Source organism: Fundulus heteroclitus, chromosome 13 (assembly GCF_011125445.2).
Source record: "Fundulus heteroclitus isolate FHET01 chromosome 13, MU-UCD_Fhet_4.1, whole genome shotgun sequence".
NCBI classification, from domain to species: domain Eukaryota; kingdom Metazoa; phylum Chordata; class Actinopteri; order Cyprinodontiformes; family Fundulidae; genus Fundulus; species Fundulus heteroclitus.
Window position 1 is genome coordinate 9,583,752 of NC_046373.1, and position 18,827 is coordinate 9,602,578.

An 18,827-nucleotide genomic window follows, 5' to 3' on the forward strand; every position below is an offset into this window, starting at 1 on the left:
GCAAAAACTGACCTATAAATAAGTAAAACTTACTTGAAATGAGTGTATTTGTCCTTGAGTTGAGCAGGTAAATAAGATGATCTGCCAATGGAACATGATTTTTGCACCTATAATAGGAATAGTTTATCTCCATCATCTTATTTCAAGTGCAGGATATCTAATTATCTTATTCTATGGATGAAAATACTCATTCCATTGGCAGATCATCTTATTTACCTGCTCAAACCTGGACATTTTAGTTCAGTTTTTTGCAGTGTTGGATTTTATTTAGAGCATCCGAGTAAAAAGGGGGTTGAGTACACATGCAGCTTTATTGCACACTATTCCAATAAGGACAGGTTAAAGTTTGCGGTTTTAACGTGACAAAATGGAGAAATGTACAAATGGCAACAGACCGTGACATAAATTAACAGGACTGCAAGGCACTATGACTCCAAGGACTCACAAGCGCACACTACCCACAGTTAACAAAGCCGTGGCTACAAAAAGAGACACCTGCATTCAGTGGTTCCACATGAACAGGTTGGCTTCTTATTTCAGCTCAAGGCTTCACAATCTAGAAGAGATTGATTTTAGCCGTTGAGGTACAGATGCGCTGGTGTCTGTGGATATTGCCGCTGGTGGGAGCACAGTGCAGAATCCCGGAGAGCTGTGATTTCAGAGATGAGCTTCTTTATGTCCTTGTATGCATGCTGTGATGTGATGGAGTATTTATAAAAAAGGAAATTAATATAAAGTGAATTTATATCAGCCATGCTGATAAAGTCAACCTGCTGTCAAAGAATATAGCCCCGGTGGCTCAAAGAACTACCCATGAGGATAAAAAATACTAAATATTTCAAGCTATTATTTATTGATGCGAGCTGAATCATGACTGAAGTGCAGGCTCCGCTGGCGAACAACCCGGCTCAGCCGAGAGGCGATGTAGCTGCTGGGTCCACTTGATGGACAAGGATAAGCTGAAGGATAAGACTGTTACGCGGGGAGAGAAAAAGTACGAGGAGCAAATAAACCAAAGAGATGAGACAACCCGGCAAAAGATGAGACGGAGAGAAGGTGGGCTATGAAGGAGGAGGAGGGGGGGGAGACAGAGCAGCAGTAAATAAGGGTAAGGCAATAATATCTACCGCGACAGGCAGAGAAACAAAATGACTCATTCGACTGGTGAAGTTGAGGAGCAGGAGACAGTGAGGCTATTGAAGAGTGAAACAAGTAATAAGAGAGAAATAAAGAAAAAAATAACACTAACAGAGGGAGAGAAAGGAGCTCAGGACTGGCTGAGGCCAGGAGTAATTTGCTCCAGGGTTGTCTGAGAGCCGTGCCCAAGAAGACACGGCATGGCGCCCATTCCCTGCGAATAGCCTCTGATGGTATTAAACTGGGTCTTTGCTGAATCGGTGCCAGGGCTGTCGCCTTCCAGACAGCGGGCGCTGCCCGGGGCAACGGGAGGCAGGAAAACCCAGGGAAAAACGTCCCTAATGCTGCAGCGGGATGAGCCCGACACAGCTCACAGTGGATTAACGACTCGTCCACGCACACAAGGGGAACGCGGTCCGTTCTGCTGCAACAGCTCAGCACATTTGCATGCCATTACCTCTACCTGTGACCACCCACACACACACACACACACACACACACACACACACACACACACACACACACACACACACACACACGATCAGGAGTGGAGAGGTGCTGAAGGAAGTGTCTGAGGTTTTTTTTTTGCTGGCAGTAGCATACAGAGATTGACAGCTATGAAGATGCTCATATGGGAGGAGGAGAAAGTGAGAAAGAAAAAAAAAGAGGAGAAACTGAGCGAAGCGTCCACGCTACAGTTCCACACCGGGATGAATGTGAGAACAGAGGAATTTACAGCCTCGTCAAGGTCAGCTCGTCTGTCATCTTGAGACACATCATCTCTCTATCCTCATCTGAGGGGGAAGTGATGCTTTTTTTATTTTATTTTTTTACACGTCACATTCATTTTCTGCACGCATAAGAGACAGACACATTTATGCAGGTTGATGTTTCAAAACTATTAAAAAAAGAACAATAACACTGCAACAAATTGCTGGTGGAGGACGTGTAAATAAAACCCAATGTTTTTGATGTGTTTTTACAAAAAATTAGCCAAAGTTGTTTGATTTATTATTATTATTATTATTCACTCATGTTTTTTTTTTTTTTGCCAGGCCTGTTTGTTTGTGTGTGTGCCAAATAGCTCATTTCTCGCATTTGCACAAAGCAACTTGGTGCCATGACTCCCACAAACAACCAACCTACTGGCCAACTACACCAGGAGAGACATGTAGAGACACAGGCCGTCTTGAATCAAGCGGACAAAATAAATGATCATATACTAAAGGTGGTATGTTGGGATTAGAAGAAAAATCAACATTTAGGTTCTAGTGGCAGAGGCTCAATATTTATTGTGCCTTATAAAAGGAGTCATCCATCAATCCATTGTCTATACCCATTTATCCATGCAATGTGCAGTGTATCTAACCCACAAAAATTATTGCAAGGGCCACAATAGGCCCCAAGGTGTCGCTTAAAACACCCCTGGTTTATAAGGAAGGGTATTAATGCGTTAGAAGGGACCGTTCAAAGCACATAAAACTGAATCTGTGGTAGGAATTAGAAATTTCTCTTCATAGATGTTTTCAATCCAATTTTGACTGAGCTTGAGCTATTTTGTTTTTACTAGGAATGCAACAACAACTTTGTCTGATTGGTACTATTACCAAAAAAAGCATCGCTTTGTGTAAGAATAGCCTTTTTGATTCAGTTCTTCTCCGATTTAATCGTTAAACCAAGAAAAACGGTCTCGCTTGAACCGAATGCTAAATAAAAAAAAACTGTTCCGTTTCCGACTCAGTGTAAAGAGGCACAGTGCGGCTGCCTGGCGGGCTTTTTGGTGCCGTTATTCACCACGGTGTTACTGACACAGGTGAGATCATTTAGGAACGGGACTGGGTCGGGGAGCACTGGAGGATTTCTCATGACGGAGGCCGCTGTGCAGCACCTGACCGGCTGCAAGAAGCACAAGGTGCGTCTCGTCTTTCCCGTATGATGAAAAATGCATGTCCCGGGGAGGATCGGGTGGCCCCACAACACGAAAACAAAAACAGAACTGCGTTAATATTAGAGTGAGCAGGATATGTGCACTGAACACATACAATGACACGCAACGAGTCAAAAAGATGCATCAGCCAAGAGACAAAAAAAGGGGAAGATACCCTTTGAGTTGTAGTTGTTGCTAATGCTTGACTTACTTCTGACAGCATGACTGTGATAGAAACAAATATCAGATAGACTTGTTTTAGTAAACTTTTCATCATGATGAAATAAAAGCAACTTGATGAAAAGTCTGCTTGTTAATATTGCAATAGGAAAGGCAACGGCCACGTCTAAGAAGGGGGGTGGGAATCCTTTCGATCCTTAAAAATGCTTTAAATTAAAAGAAAATAACCACCTTTTGATTGGGGTTATGTTTGATTGCTTTTAGCTCACCAGTCGATAGCTTTAGAAAGAAACAACCAGCATAAATTACTGTGGATGTGCGTAATATTAACTTTAAATTGAATTTAACAGATGGGTCCTGTTATGACTTTAATGTAAACTAATGATCCAATCTTCATGACTAATAATGATGATAAGACTCTATAACCCCTGAGCGTCAAACAGAGATGTACATACGTACTGCCTTGCAGTGGGAAGGTCCTGGGTTTGAATCCCGACCCGGGGTCTTTCTGCATTGAGTTGGCATTTTTTCACCATGCATGTCTTGGTTCTCTCTTCTTTTCACAGTCCAAAAATATGCAGGCTGTGTGTATTGGTTACTCTCAATTGCCCTGAGGTCTGAGTGCTTGTGTGTGTGTGGTTGTTTGTCCTGTGTGTTGCCCTATAAAAGACCGGTGACCTGTCCAGGCTGTACATTGTCTCTCACCCAGAGACTGCTGGAGATTGGTACCAGCCCCCCCGCAGCAAGAAGCGGGTGTAGACGAAGGATCTTTGGGCTGTGAGAGAAAATCAGGAAAAACAGAGAAACCCCAACAGGCACAGGGGAAACATGCAGTCAATGCTGACACATCTGACTGACAGGCTCTGACTTGCAGGCCACAGGCTGCATGGCCAACTAAGAGTCCATTCAGTGTATATTTTTATTTATTTATCGCTGTCCTAAAGTGGAGTAATCCTGTCCACCAGAAAACAGAGTGGGATGGCAGAGTTCCTGGCAGCAGACCATCTAATCTGGGTTGGCCTTTACGCGACTGTATCGGGTCACGCTCCAGATGAGGATGCTATGGAATCCCTCATGCTTGTTGTTGATCCATGGACATGGCTGCAGGACAAATTGTTGTGCACAAGAGAAGGGGCAAGAGCAGACAGTGGTTCAGCCAGGGGCCTCCTCTGCCATGTCCTAGATCGAAGGAGTGTCCAAATCCTCAAGAGAAATACTGACAAGTCTGAGGAAAGGGACTGAGTGAATGTGAGCTGGGATTGGGTCTGTTTTTTCTTTTTTTGTTTGTTTTCTTTTTTTTTTGGCATGAGCAACGTTGTCTTAATTCTCTTTCATCCTCTACCAAATGCAGCAATTTGAACTGTTGTACTGCTGCCTGAGAGACAAACAGGAATAATTAAAAAAAAAGCCTGAGAAATATTAAACGCAGGTTGTTTTCAACAATGGGTGTTTGTTGTTGGATAAAATATGAAAATATGAAAGCCTCAAAGTCAGTTGAGGCCCAAAGTTAAGGATCTCATCATCCTGTGCAAAAGTTACCATCCATCCATTTTCTGGTGCTTCTCTCCAGCGGTCATTGGCTGAGCGGCGGAGCACACCCTGCACACGTCGACTGTCCATCACAGGGCAACATAGAGACACAGAGGACAAACAACCACGCACACAAACCCTCACACCTAAGAGCAAGAGACCGATTAATCCAACAGTCATGTTTTTGGACTGTGGAAGAGAACCCACCCATGCACAGGGAAAATGTGCAAACTCCACGCAGAAACACCCAAGGCTGGGGATTCGAACCCAGGACCTTCATTTGCTGCAAGGCAACAGTGCTACCAACTGCTCCATTGTGCAGCCCGCAAAAGTTACCCCATGCCCCAAATGTGCAGATGTTACTACTAGTGTTGCGCCGATGCCATTTTTTGGCTGTGCAGTATTGGCCGAAACCGATACCATCTGTTTGAAATTGATGTGTGTGTGTATATATGAAGAACTGCATACTACTTAGGGTAATATAACTTTTTATTACCTACCTGGAATTGGTGACAATAGCTGAATAAACTTTTGGCTCTGAAATGCCAAAATAGTGCAACATTCGTGAAATTATAATGTGCATAATAGTAGTGCAACAGTAAAATTATATTAATAATTGAATAATATCTTTTTAAACCCTGAGTTTTGGCTCTCAAATGCCAAAATAGTGCAACTTTCATGAACTTATATAACATGTATAATAGTAGTCGGGAGAGAGAAGGCTGTGTTCAAGTGACATACAAACATCAAAATGGTATTGCGCCCTATTTGTTGGTACTCGCCGATACCGATACCACCAATTTGGTGCTGGACTGGGGCCCCGTCCGATACTGGTATAGGTCCAACAATAGTTACTACATCGCTGAGTTTGAGTACAGTTTGATTGTCCCACCTTTTAAGGACAGGGGACCAAAAAGTGACTTCCAACTACTGAGGAAACAGATCTTTGGTTGTCCAGTCCAGATTAGTTTTTTTTTTGTGGATCTGGAATCAAGACTACAGCCATGTCCCCTGAGGAATTTTGGCTGGGATCATGCAGGAGGGCCGAAAGAACGCTTTTAACAGCGTAACAACAGATAGCATGAGCTCGAGGACCTTTGTCACCAGCGGAAGCTGAGAGAAGACCCACTGCTCCACCTCATTGAAATAAGTCAGTTGATAGTAGTAAGAATCTCTAGCATCTCCCTCTAGCCGTAGATCCAGAGACTCAGAAGGTGCTGAAATGATTGTATATGACTTCTGGCCAGGGAACATCTTGGGAATGAGTTGCAGAGTGACACCGGTGTACCTGAGCTTCCCTAGTCCCTGTTACACCCACAGCTAAGCAGACGATAAGTGATGGATGAATAAAAACGGTCGACAACGTCCCTTCTATGCAACACAGCAAGATGGCAGTACGAACATCCGGTTGCATTCAGGAAACCTTGGCTACATAGAGAAGGCGTAACACCTAAATATCCCAGTGATCACCGCTTTAATCTCAGACCCAGGATTGCAACGATGATGCAGCAGCAGAATCTGAGGGACGCAGCCTCAGTGTCTATGATCATCGCGATCTGAGTGGAGGGAACGATTACACGGCCAATTCAGCGGCCACTGAACTAGTGCTCCACTCATCTTATCTATTTCATTATTTCTATGCTGGTGCTGCAATGTCGCAGCCAAGGAAAACACACAGTGGCTCTACAAGGAAACACACTGTTATGAAAAAAAGTGGCAACAGTTCATGCAGGGGAAAGAAACCAAGAGCTGACTGACACCGGAGAGAAGCCGAGACACAAGATGTCCGTCTGATGTGACTGACAGGATGCAGGCGGCGACAAGTGAAGGCTGCAACTTTTACGCCTGTTAGCACAATCAAAGTTGGAAAATTCACACCGGGAGAGACACGCACGGTAAACTCAGATCACACAGCAGATTCTGTGCGTCAGATAAGCTGAACGCGACGCGTTCTGACAGCAGCACATCAAACGTGTGATAGAGGCCCAAATCGACTTTAATGCCTCCGCTCTAATCTGTTGGCCACACACTAAACAAGCCAACGGATGTTAGGGATAAACCCTGCGGCTTCAATTAGTGTGAGACCCGACTCTCCTCTGCTGGTTGGTTGCCCCCCTGGTAGGCAGACAACCACGGCGGCTGCTAGCTCAACGCTTAAGTCACTTCTTAGTGGGTCAGTGAGGATGTTGAAAGCCACGATTTACAGCCGACGAAGCAGCTCAGCGAGCCTGTATTTACCGAAGACGAGGCCCAGGTTGACCCAGATGTTAAAATGTTCAGATGTTTAGCAGATAGGGTATTGGTCATGTTCGAGGTGACGTGTAAACATTGGTGTCTGACACGATTTTAGACACGATGGGGAGCTAAGTCAAAGGAACATCTGATCAGCTGAAACCAGTTTTACTCCACAAGGCCCAATAGTCGCTGTGATAATCCATTTGAAAGTAGATAGACTCAGCTTCTATCTCAGCTTCTCACAAAGATAAAAACAAACTTACTAGTACGGAAAATCCGCTTCTTGATTATCTGGCCTCGTAGGTCAACTCAGAAAAGAGGATACAACGTAAACACTCTCAAATGTGGTGAAGTCATATTACCGTCCTCCGTCTGACTCAAAAGCGTTGCGATTCATAAAGTTTCCAATAATTCAACCCTTTTACAAAGGAGCAAAACATACATCGCACAATGACTAAGAGTTGTTCAGCGTTATATAACCGATTTTCTAAATCATCTACATTCTCTGCCCACTGGGGTCAAGCTGGACTCGTGCTGAGGGCTGAAAAAAATAGCTTTGTGTCTTTGGCCATAAAGACGAACAAAAGACAGAACCCCGTTTGTTCCTCGTGTGGTGAGAGGAGAGAGGGGGGGGGGTGCAATGAAGAGGTGGGAGGGGTGCATGTCTAATTGGTTGTGTGCTTGTGTGTAGGGTGGGGGGCGGCAGCCCTATTGAATATTCAATACGATGAATGAGCGTCAGGGCTTTTCATAGAAAACAGGAGCGCTGGAACAACAGACAACAACAGAGCAGAATGGGCTACACGCTTAACCTAAATGGGCCAACACAGCGTATAGTATTCAAATTAACTGTGCTATACTCGCCGCAAAACTCTTACAACAGGCACAGCATGACAGTTTTTCTTATATGTATGTATGCATGGATGGATGAATGGATGGATGAATGGATCTTAATACTAAAAAAATGCAGGTAAGTATACAATAAAAACTGAAGAAAGGTGTAAAAAGAGTCAAATCACACAAAAAGAGTCATATCACATCACATCTTTAAAAAGGTCTCAAAAGAATTTGATATGAGCCATCCCACTGAACAGGAAACAGTCTAAAGTAGGGCTGGGCGATAAATCGATTTAATTAATTCATTTGATTTTGCAACTCCTGAAGATTTAATTTTCGAAAATTTTGATATATTTATTTATTTATTGGTAATGTACTCTCCTGAGCTTCCATAAAACCTTGCACTATATCAGTCTCAAAAGGGGAAATTGTTTTGGTAATAGCTGCAATGTTGAACGTATGTTTAGGAAAATATATCTTCAAAATATTCCAAAGAGGAAACCTTTTTACCCAAAGACAGGTCACTTTAATTTATTCATTTACTTATTTTTTAAGTTGGTGTTAAGCAGCAAATATTTTGTCTTATATTTTCATTATTTTCTATGGCGGGGCCTGCCATCTTGTTTTATAAGCATGCTTTAAAGGTTGGAATAAGTTCAGGTTTCAGGTCAGCTCCAAGGGGAGATTATTGAAATAAAAGTATGTTTTTTTTTAAATTATTTCAGCAATTTGTTTTTATGAAACAAAGGAGAAGAAAATCGATTATTCAGATTCAGCAAATAAATAAATAAATAAATAAAATCTTTAATGTTCTTTGTGACACATGAGTCTAAAATGTATTGTTTTGACCCCAGAAGAGAGGACACGTTTGTCATGAGTCAAATACGGCATTACAGGAAAAGAACCTCATACTAACTGTGAAGCATGGAGTCAAATGTGTCATGGCTCAGGGAGGCTTTGCTGTAGGAGGACCTCATCAGCTCACCATCAAGAAATCCACCGTGAAATCAACCACGTATCTGTCAAAACTGGACCCTGCAACACGTGTAGGACCCGAAACATGCCAGTAAATCCACCAAATTAATGAGAATTTAGAAATTGAAAACCTAGAGTTGGATTAAAGGCCAAATCTTGGTCTTATTGAGGTGCTGAACAGGCTTGAAACATCATGTTCATGCAAGAAAACCCCTAAGACATGGCGCGGCTGACAGTGAGGAGTATGGCTCACTTTCCTCTCACTAATGTTGAAGAATGGTAAAATAGCTGCGAGAAGCTTCTCACTGAATCTATTTTAACCAAAGGAGGTTACACTCGCTAATAGGGGAGTAGGAGGTTCTTACATTTTTATTATTTAGAATACACATTTTTGCTACCTTTTGTGAATAATGAGTAAAATGAGGTCTGATCTCCCCTCAAAATAAAACTTAATTTTTCCATAAATAAAGAAGATAAAACATTGACACTTGAACTTTTCTTTTAAATTAATTGAATATATAATGGGGTGTGTGGGCTATGTGAATGATGTATCAAAATATTTCATTTAATTATAGTATACCAATAGATAAGTACCAGACCGTGTAGTGACTATAAACCTATATGAAAGTAAAAATCATCTACAGGTCAATATATATATATATATATATATATATATATATATATATATATATATATATATATATATATATATATATATATATATATATATATATATATATATATATATATATATATATATGGTCTGAATGCCATCGTTAGCAGTATCTGTTGGGTCTTAACTAAAAGGTGAACAAAAAGGTGCAAAAGAAGACATTCTGCAGAGATAGCTCAGGGTAATTAGTTGGCCAACATGAAGGTTTTTGCCTTGAAATAACTGGGCTAATTGTTCTGCTTCAATAAGATGAGTAAAAAGGATTTGGTCACAACCATGCTGGTCGTTATAGCTCCATTTAGAGCTATTCTACGATAACCTACATTTCTCAGAGGTCTGATTGCCATCGTAAGCGGTATCTTCCCCTACACACAGGCACAGGTTGAAAGTCTCATGCAGGGCAAAGGGATTTCACAGACAGACCACAAAACCGAAAATAGAGAAGAAAAGGGCATGTTGTTTGCTCCTACAAATGTTAAGCTGAGTACTTGAGGACAAATGCGGGCACATATTTTACATAATCTTCCAAATCCTTCCTATCAAACCACAGTGGCTGCATTGTGTGAAGGCTGAGCATTAAATACAGAGTTAAAATAAAGTAAGATGCAACCAACATCGCTGCGTTGCAATCACCACCTTTCCCCACAATGGTCTAAACCTTTAGCGTCTACTGAACCCTTGCAACAAGGGGACCCTGAGTGGATGGAAACGAAGAGGCATTGCATGGGCATTGCTCGTGTGATGCACACAATGTCTTGATGAATCCGCCGTTGGAAGAACTGAAACAAAACACTGCAGGAGAAAACACAAACACAGTGTCTTGTGTTATAATTGCGTGGGCGTTGAACCAGCGTGACTAACACATGCACAGATGTGCTCACAGACACGTCACGATTCCCCCGAGAGCAACGTTTCATCTGCTACCCTTTTAGCAAATAAGATGTTAAGGAGTAAAAATGTTAAAAGCAATGCAAGCGAGGACTTGCAGCAACGCTTCGTGGTTCAGGTTTTAGCTAGGAACAACAGCCTTTTAAAAAGGAAACTCTTGAACGCCTCGCTACGTCACCGCTTGTTTGGGTGTACCGTTTTCTCTTGATCAGAGCTGTGGCATTGAGCTTGTTGCGTTAACACGTTTGATTACTGCATCCGTCTTACTGTAATGGGAGAAGTGCTGAAGCGAATCTTCCTCTTTGGTGGGACGTCGTCCTTGCTTTCCTCCGGCAGACCGGGGATCTCTGTCACATCGGAGCCAGGGTCGTAGACGATATCCTCGTCATCGCCATACAGGTCATCATCGGGATCTGTGCAGCTTTCCCCCCAGCCCTGGTAACAGGCGTCCCCGTCGGCGTTAAAGATCACCCGCTCGTTCCCCGTGTATTCCTCCTCGGGTTCTTCGGTTTGGTCCTTGGGAGGTTCACGAGACGCCTCCTGCTTTAAAGCGTACAGCCCGTCGTTGCTTTCTCCAGTTTGTGCGGCTGTGGCGGGCAGCGGATCGTGAGAACCATCTTGAAAAGCTTTGTTAATCACAGCACCATGCGTAGGTTTCGAGGCTTTGGTGACTTCTTGGTCCTCAATACGTGTCAGGGAGTCTGAGGGTTTCTCCTCTTCTTCACACGAGCCGTTAACTTGGCTTCCATTGGTGTTGGCAGTGTAAAAATATTGCCTGTCTCTTCTAGAAGCATCCCCTGTTTTTTCCTGGGTCTCCTTAGCTTGCGAACCCTCTTTTTTGGCTTCAGACGTGTCCGCCCCAGGACTGGGGCTCAGGAGGTCCTCCGCGGATGAAGACACAGGAAGCTTGCCCCCCATCTTGTTCCGGTAGTTTCCGCGAACCGGAGATTGTCGGGAGTCGTCCTCGCTGAGGTCGCCTCCTTGGCGGTAGGATCCATCAGGCGAGTAGAGGGTTCGCCTGCTGACTCCTCTATAGGGCCCGCCCTGATTGTTTTGATCCGCGTTTTCAAAAACAGCACTGAGCTGGCTAACAGTCGGCGATGACGCCTCGGTTCTGGAGCACAGAGAGTCCAGGGAGTCGGTGCTGCCCCTGTTGGACCTCGCTCCTCTCCAGTCGTCAAGGTGTTCGTGAGAGCCCCTCTTATCGCGTCCGTAAGAAAAGACCGGCGATTGGGATTGGTCGCGAGACTGCTGCTCAAACAGTTTCCTGGTTTCTGAAAACTTTGCCCCTGCGCCCCCGATCCTGTCTGCAGACGACGAGTGTTGAAGTTTGATGACTGACCCGTCGGCTTTGTTGATGAAGTTGGTGGGCTTTGCTAGCTTTTGCGGCGAGGCTTCATCCCGGCCCCTGGCTTTATTGGTCGTATTTTCTGAGCCCATCTGCATGAACATGTCCTTAATGCGACTGACGTGAGCGCCATACTGGCGACCCCTTGGTTGTTTCACCCGCTCCAGGTCTTTAGGCTTCGAGTCTCCATCAATCCGGGGCTGGTCAAAGGCCTTCTTGAGTGCCTGAAACTCAGCCCGGTAAGCATTGCGGTGGGGGGAGGCACTGCGGAGGCTGGTCCTCTCCCCCGAAGCCTCCGTCTTCAGCATGATGATGTCTTTGGATTTAGAGGCAATGTCAGCATTGCTGTGACCTCATTAAGAGTCCAAAGTCTCGTTGGGCCTATTCCAGTGCTTCAAGCCAAGTCACACCTGCAGAGACGAAAAGAGATATAAGTAGGCTGTATTTATGTTATGCACCAGTCTGGTCTCAAAGACAGTCCAGACAGCAATTCTTTATTCTACCCACAATGTTTTCGCGGATATAAATATGTCAGTAAATCACTAAAGGCAACTTTGGGATGCTGAATGGTAAAGCAGGCAATGGACCTTTCTGATTTCTGGCCAACTCCCTCCTGACAATGATGATGTGGGTCAGGAAAATCCACACAATAATGCAACATAAAAATGACTAAGAAGCAAGATAGATGAACGTCAAAAAAGCAAGAAAATGTTATTCATGCTTTTAATTACACTATTCAACACCCAAGCACATATCATAGGGTTCTTTATAATGTTGCCCAATAGCCTTAAGCAGGTATAAGATTCTTAGTGTACGATAAACTTGAGTCAAAATACCCGATTCATGGTATATACAAAAATAAAAATAAATACGCATAACATGAGCCAACTGCTTTTATTTAAAACACATAAGGAACCACAATGTCTGCTGCTACTAATATGATAATGATTATTACAACTTAATAGTATCTTGATTCTACTTTTAAGACTAATCTTAAAGGTTTCCTTTTTGACAAAGCTTAAAGTTAGAGTGGCTCATGTTACCCTGAGCTACCTCTATAGTTATGCTGCTATAGGTTTAGGCTACTGGAAGACATCAGGGCCTATTTTTCTCACTCTACTGATTTCTACTGTTCTCCGGTTTTGAATTGCTTATCATCATTTCAGCTTTTAACTTTTGTTCTCTCTTTTTTTGTTCATAGGTACACCTGGTCTGGCATTCTGTTAGCTGTGACATCATCCAAGGAAGACAGATCACCCGCTATTACCACCTAATGTAGAACAGATTACTAGATCAATGTGTGCTTCTGTGCTTTTTTGTCTCTCTTGTTGTGTCTCTGCTCTGTCTTCTGTAACCCCAGTCGGTCGAGGCAGATGACCGTTCACACTGAGCCTGGTTCTGCTGGAGGTTTTTCCTTCCCGTTAATGGGGAGTTTTTCTTTCCACTGTCGCTTCATGCTTGCTCAGTATGAGGGATTGCAGCAAAGCCATGTACAATGCAGACGACTCTCCCTGTAGCTCTACGGTTCCCCAGGAGTAAATGCTGCTTGTCGGGACTTTGATGCAATCAACTGGTTTCCTTATATAGGACATTTTTGACCAATCTGTATAATCTGACCCAATCTGTATAATATGATTGAATTTGACTTTGTAAAGTGCCTTGAGATGACATGTTTCATGAATTGGCGCTATGTAAATAAAATTGAATTGAATTGATTCCTATTTTGACCAGAAATATTACCAGACGACCTGTAAGAAAGACGCTTGCTTTAATCTTGTCTTGCATTCGAATCCCCCATGACACGTTTCATCTCTCCAAACCATTATGATGCTGTTTTTACAAAATGTCAGCCATTACTCATTGAATGTACAACCTTACTATTCGCTTCAGTGTTTTTGCCACTTACGTATTTTACACTTTTAATGACACTCCCTTGCTTACAGAAACCATAACGCCGGGTCAAAGCAGCTCAATAGCCTGCATTCCATATCTACAGCCATCAATATTTAATCTGCTTTGGAAATGCATACCACGCGGTGAGAGGTGAAACATCAGGAAATACTGAGGTAAAAAAAAAAAAAAGAACACAGGACACAACCATCCGGTACATGAAAAATCCATTAACCTGAGTTGTTCTGTAACCCACAGCCTGAATGGTATGGATGTAAGCGTGAGAGCAGCAGGGGCTGGAGCCTAAACGTCCTGGTTCCCTGTTCATTATTATTCACCACGATTAGACTCTTGTGGGTCACCTATGTGAAATCCTCATGCAAGCAACTTGATTGGCCTGATCTCCAAATAGCACCGTGAGGAGAAGAAGCGTCGAAAAGCAGCTGAGAGGAGACGAACTGAGGCTTTTAACGCGGAGTCGGTGCAGTCAGACAAACAAGCGCACCTTCAGCCTCAACGCGCAGAACATGACAGCTCGCGTTTCCCACCCCCCCCCCCCCCCCCCTTTTCCTCTCCGGAGCCCTTTTAACTCGCATTTATTTACATTCATCTTTCTGGGAAAAAAAAATTTAAAATAGGCGGAACACATGCGATCAACTGCTCTCGGTGTTTTCGAGAAGGCGAAGTTAACTGTTAACCACAAAACCACTGCGATGTGGTTCCACTGCAAGAAAAACAAAACAACCAACCAACCAAAAAAAAAAAAAAAAAAAAAGACTTACGTTCCAGCTTCGTCGGACGCCTGACAAGAAAGAAATGTAATCCGGCGCGTAAATGTGGGGGAAAAAAGCTCCCCAAATAAACATTTCTCTCCGTCGCTTGTGAGAAGCGCAGCGCGCAGCCGCCGCTATACAGAAACGCTCAGACACAGGGAAGCCGCTCTAACGCCATTGCAGGCAGTGGGTGATGCTGCCAGCTGCACAATAGGGGTGTCGGTGCCGTTTGGCAGCCCGTCTCACCGAGAGCCGCGCTCCCCCAGCGTGCGCCCGAGGCCGGCGTCCGATCCGCGTCCACGGCGCGTCCAAGTGCCACGAGCTCGCCGCGACGGGAAAACGTCGGCGCTGAGGATACGGAGCGTCATGTGACAGGTGCTCAAACCCAAACTGCGGCAATGGTTCGGTCCGATAATCTGCGCCGCGGAGGGGGTTTCAGTGAGCCTGCAGTCTGGGCATAAATACCAACACACACAGCGACTGGAGCGGAGGATGAGGGCTCGGCAGGGGGCGGGCTCTGGGTGGCGTGGGGTCAAGGACCACACTGATGCTGGCTGATGTGGGTTCATGTTAGGGTCTCCAAACGCCGGTGTGATGGCCAGCATGTGGTGCAGAGGGGGGGTGCAGCTGTCTGGCTTTGCTGCAGTCAAAGCTCTGGCGTGGGGTGCCAGAAGAACTTTTTAATTTAAAGGGATAGCTTTTTGTAATTACATAAATACTCGTGCACGTTTTGCCACTATCGATTATTATAGTAATCGACTAATCTATTAATGAATTTTTTTTTCAAATAATTGATTAATCTAATCAATTATTTCTGCATGGAGTTTGCATATATTCTCCCTCTGCATGCATGGGTTCTCTCCAGGTACTCTGGCTTCCTCCCACAGTCCAAAAACATGACTGTTAGGTTAATTGGCCTCTCTAAAATCTCCTTAGGTGTTATGAGTGTGTGTGAGAATGGTTGTTTGTCCTGTTTGTGTCTGCGTAGCCCTGCGATAGACTAGCAAACCTGTCCAGGGTGAACCCCGTCTCTCGCCCATTGACAGCTGGAGATAGGCACCAGCAACCCCTCGCGACCCAAATAGGGATAAGCGTGTTAGAAAATGGATGGATGATTAATCTAAAAGGAGATACTTTTGGTAAACTAATAGCTACCCCGATAAGCAAGTAAAATGCGTTGCACATTTCAAATGCATTGTAAATGGCCAAAACATGTTAAAAAAATCTCAATTTAATGCTGTATGGTGTTGCAATTTAACTATCGTACTATCAATTATTGAATCAATTGAAAAAAAATTGTGTATAGATGGGGCTAATGTGTTAAAAATGTTTAGAGGAAAACTCACATTGCGAGGGCAGAATAATAACATTTTCCCAGCTAACTGGAGGGTTTTTATTTCCCCACTGACATTTCTGTCACAAAGAAGGGCCTTATTTTCTTGTAGACAGACTGAATATGAGCAGTCTTGTTTGTTCTTATAATCTAAAGTGATATTCGCCAATAAGCAACCCTGCAGATAGAAGATTTTGGACTTTGGTGATGGCGTGGCATAGAAAGTTTTGGCAGAAAAGGCAATGCTTCAAAGTACAAGAATTGCTGGATGGTGGACCATGGAGCATCAGGCAGAGGCCAGATGCCCATTGAGGGTGCTATGAAGAAAATGTCCTAAAACTGTATTTTTTTTTTTCTAGTGTCACATGGCACTGTTTTCCTTAATGCTAAAGTGGGTGTGTTGTTTTCATTTTTATTGGAGAGGTTTCAAGCTGGCAGAAGTTCACTCTGAAACTAGTCCTGCACTAATTTGCCATTAGCTTGAACCTCTAATATCCAAATTGAGATGACTGTCCACTCCAGATTTAGACACTGCAATGAAAGTTTCAATGTGGTATAAAAAAAAAAACAAGTAAACTCTAACATGACTCACTCGTTATTTCAATGTCTAAATTCCTTCAAAAGCTGAGTTTTAAGAGCTTAGTTAACAGTTAACAGTAAGTTTACCAGTCAGTTTAATGCTAAACAGGATCGGTGTAAGACATTCCAGCTGGTCGGGTCACACAGCACTTCACAGACACACCTCCTAAAGCACAAAAATCATGTGATAAATCACGAGGTAACAAGGAAGCTTTGTCAAAACTGCAATGTGTGATTATTTTTACAGACAGCGCTGGGGTACTTCAAGGTCTCAACAGAGACCACTGTTGCTCTCATGAGTACAGAAAAGCTAACGCTCTAAAACAGAAAGAATATGGATGAGTTATACTTTTATGGGGAAAATAAACAGGATTGGTAAGTTTAAAGTTTGTAAAAAAATAAATAAACAGAAATTAACCTGAAAAATAACAATGTAGCAAATGAAAGCATACAGACTCCTAATTATTATGAGCGAATTGGTTCATCATGTTTTCACTTAAAAAAAAGAAACTACTAATAAAACTTGCTCTGCTCAAAGGATGGATATCATTATGCAATAATCCGCAAACTACAAGCTTTTGTACACGAATAAGAAAGCATTCGTTTGTGTTCAGCACTGTTTACATCTCAGAATTTATCTGTGAAGTTAAAAGCAGGGTTAGCCTATAAACATTAGCCCATGCTTTAAACATATCTAGGTGCGCTGTTTAATCAATCATCTGACAATGGAAAGTGCATACAGTACCACAAGACATGGCTGTCCACCTGAGCTGAAAGTTCACGTTAGGAGAGCATTAATCGGAGAAGCAGCGAGGAGTCTCTGTAACTCTGGAGGAGCTGCAGAGATCCACAACTCAGGTGGAAGAATCTGTGTCCAGGACAACCACTGGTTCTGCACTCCATAAATGTCTGGTAAGCAGAAAGCTGCCGTTCGTTGAAAGTTTGTAAAACGCCCTGTACTGGATATAAAAAAAAAAAAAAAAGCATGGAAGGCAGCTCTCATAGGACCAAAACTGAACATTCTTCAGCTTCAGAAAACTAATACTGCTCATCAATAAACCATCCCCACAGCGTGAGTAGATGGGATCAGCATAGTGCTGTGTTGGGGATTTTCTTCATAAGGAACAGGGGAAATGATCAGGCTAAATGGGAATATTTCTGCAGGTAATGCAGTGTAATCCTGGGAGAAAACCAAAAGGCTGCAAAAGGCTTCAGGAGGGCGACTTTAAAGGTCCAGACAGAACTATGGAATGCATCAGATCAAAAGATATTTATGTGTTAGAGTGACAGTCAAAGTTAGACTTAGACTTAGACAACTTTATATGTCATTTTGTATGCACACGTACAGAACGTACAGAATGAAATTTCGTTTGCATACAGCTTGAAAATTACAGTAAATTACAGGATAAAGTGCAGCAGTGATTTAACAGTAAACAATTCAAATGTAAACAATGCAGGAGAAAGAGACAGTGTGTGATCACAGTGTACAGGTGAGGATTTATTTTTTTAAATACTCACTAATACTGATTTTTTTTAAAAAAAGTCCAGGGCGTTCGCTGACACTTCTCATCCGGTCTGACTGAACCTGAGGTAGGTTGCAAAGAATGGACAAACATAGCAGTACCTGGATGTGCAAAGCTATTAGGGACATAGACAAGAGGAATTGCTCCTATAATTGCAGTGAAAGGTGGTTCTACAATGTGTTAATTCATGGGGACTGACTACAAGTGATTATTGTCCTTTCTAGATTTATCTTAAAAGATTTAGAAAACTGTGTATATATCTTTAAACTTTGTCGGGCTGTCAACATCAAACCCTAATTTAAAACAACAACGAAAAACATTGAAGTTGATAGTTGTAATGTGACTAAATGATTTGCAGGGACCTGTTATGTTATAAAAGAAGCTCCATATGATCTTTCAGCATTTAAATTTAGTTCAATTCGGTTCATTTTTATAGTGCCAAATCCTAACAAATGTCTTCACAAGTTACTTTGCTAAAACAACCAATGCATACACCTAAACATATAGTCAAATTAGTCCGATCACCCTGTGATAGACAAGCGACCTGTCCAAGGTGTACCCTGCCGCTCGCCCATTGACCACAGGAGAGATGAGCTAAATAGTTTCTCTCTCAAAGATTCTGGTCCAAACACGACAACTTCTCACTTGTCTGAATTTAAAACCACAAAATTAATCTAGATTTTTATTTCTTCAAGACATGCCTGTAGACTAACCCATTTGATTTATCCAGATTTATGCATGAATACAGCTGAGCTTCATCAGCATAGCTGTGGACATTTATCCCATACTATCTGGTAATTTTACCTAGTCGAAGCATAGAGCTAAAAAGACTGAATATGAAAATATTGTTTGCGTGCTAAAACACTTGTAAACACTGTTTTTTTAAATGTTGTATTACATTTGGGAAAGTTATAGCACAAACATCACAGATCAGACAGAATTCATGCGATTATACACCAAAGTCAGACTTTTTCTGCTAGACAAACATGCTCTTTCCTT

At 42.8% G+C, this 18,827-nt stretch overlaps 1 protein-coding gene across 5 annotated transcripts in view; it reads right to left on the reverse strand.

Annotated features, from left to right (window-relative positions):
* ppp1r9a (protein phosphatase 1, regulatory subunit 9A) overlaps window positions 1-14,975 on the reverse strand; it is a 65,280-nt gene extending 50,305 nt beyond the window's left edge. For 4 of the 5 annotated variants that reach the window (XM_036145026.1, XM_036145024.1, XM_036145025.1 and 1 more), the window contains exons 1-2: window positions 14,403-14,491; window positions 10,650-12,140 (exon numbers count right to left, since the gene is read on the reverse strand). In XM_036145026.1, coding sequence (XP_036000919.1) covers window positions 10,650-12,038 — 1,389 coding nt within the window. In that variant the 5' untranslated portion in view covers window positions 12,039-12,140; window positions 14,403-14,491. Of the gene's footprint in view, window positions 1-10,649; window positions 12,141-14,402; window positions 14,492-14,639 lie in introns of those variants that run through there. The other variant, XM_036145023.1, reaches the window with a different exon arrangement.
* Between the last annotated feature and the right edge of the window lie 3,852 nt (window positions 14,976-18,827).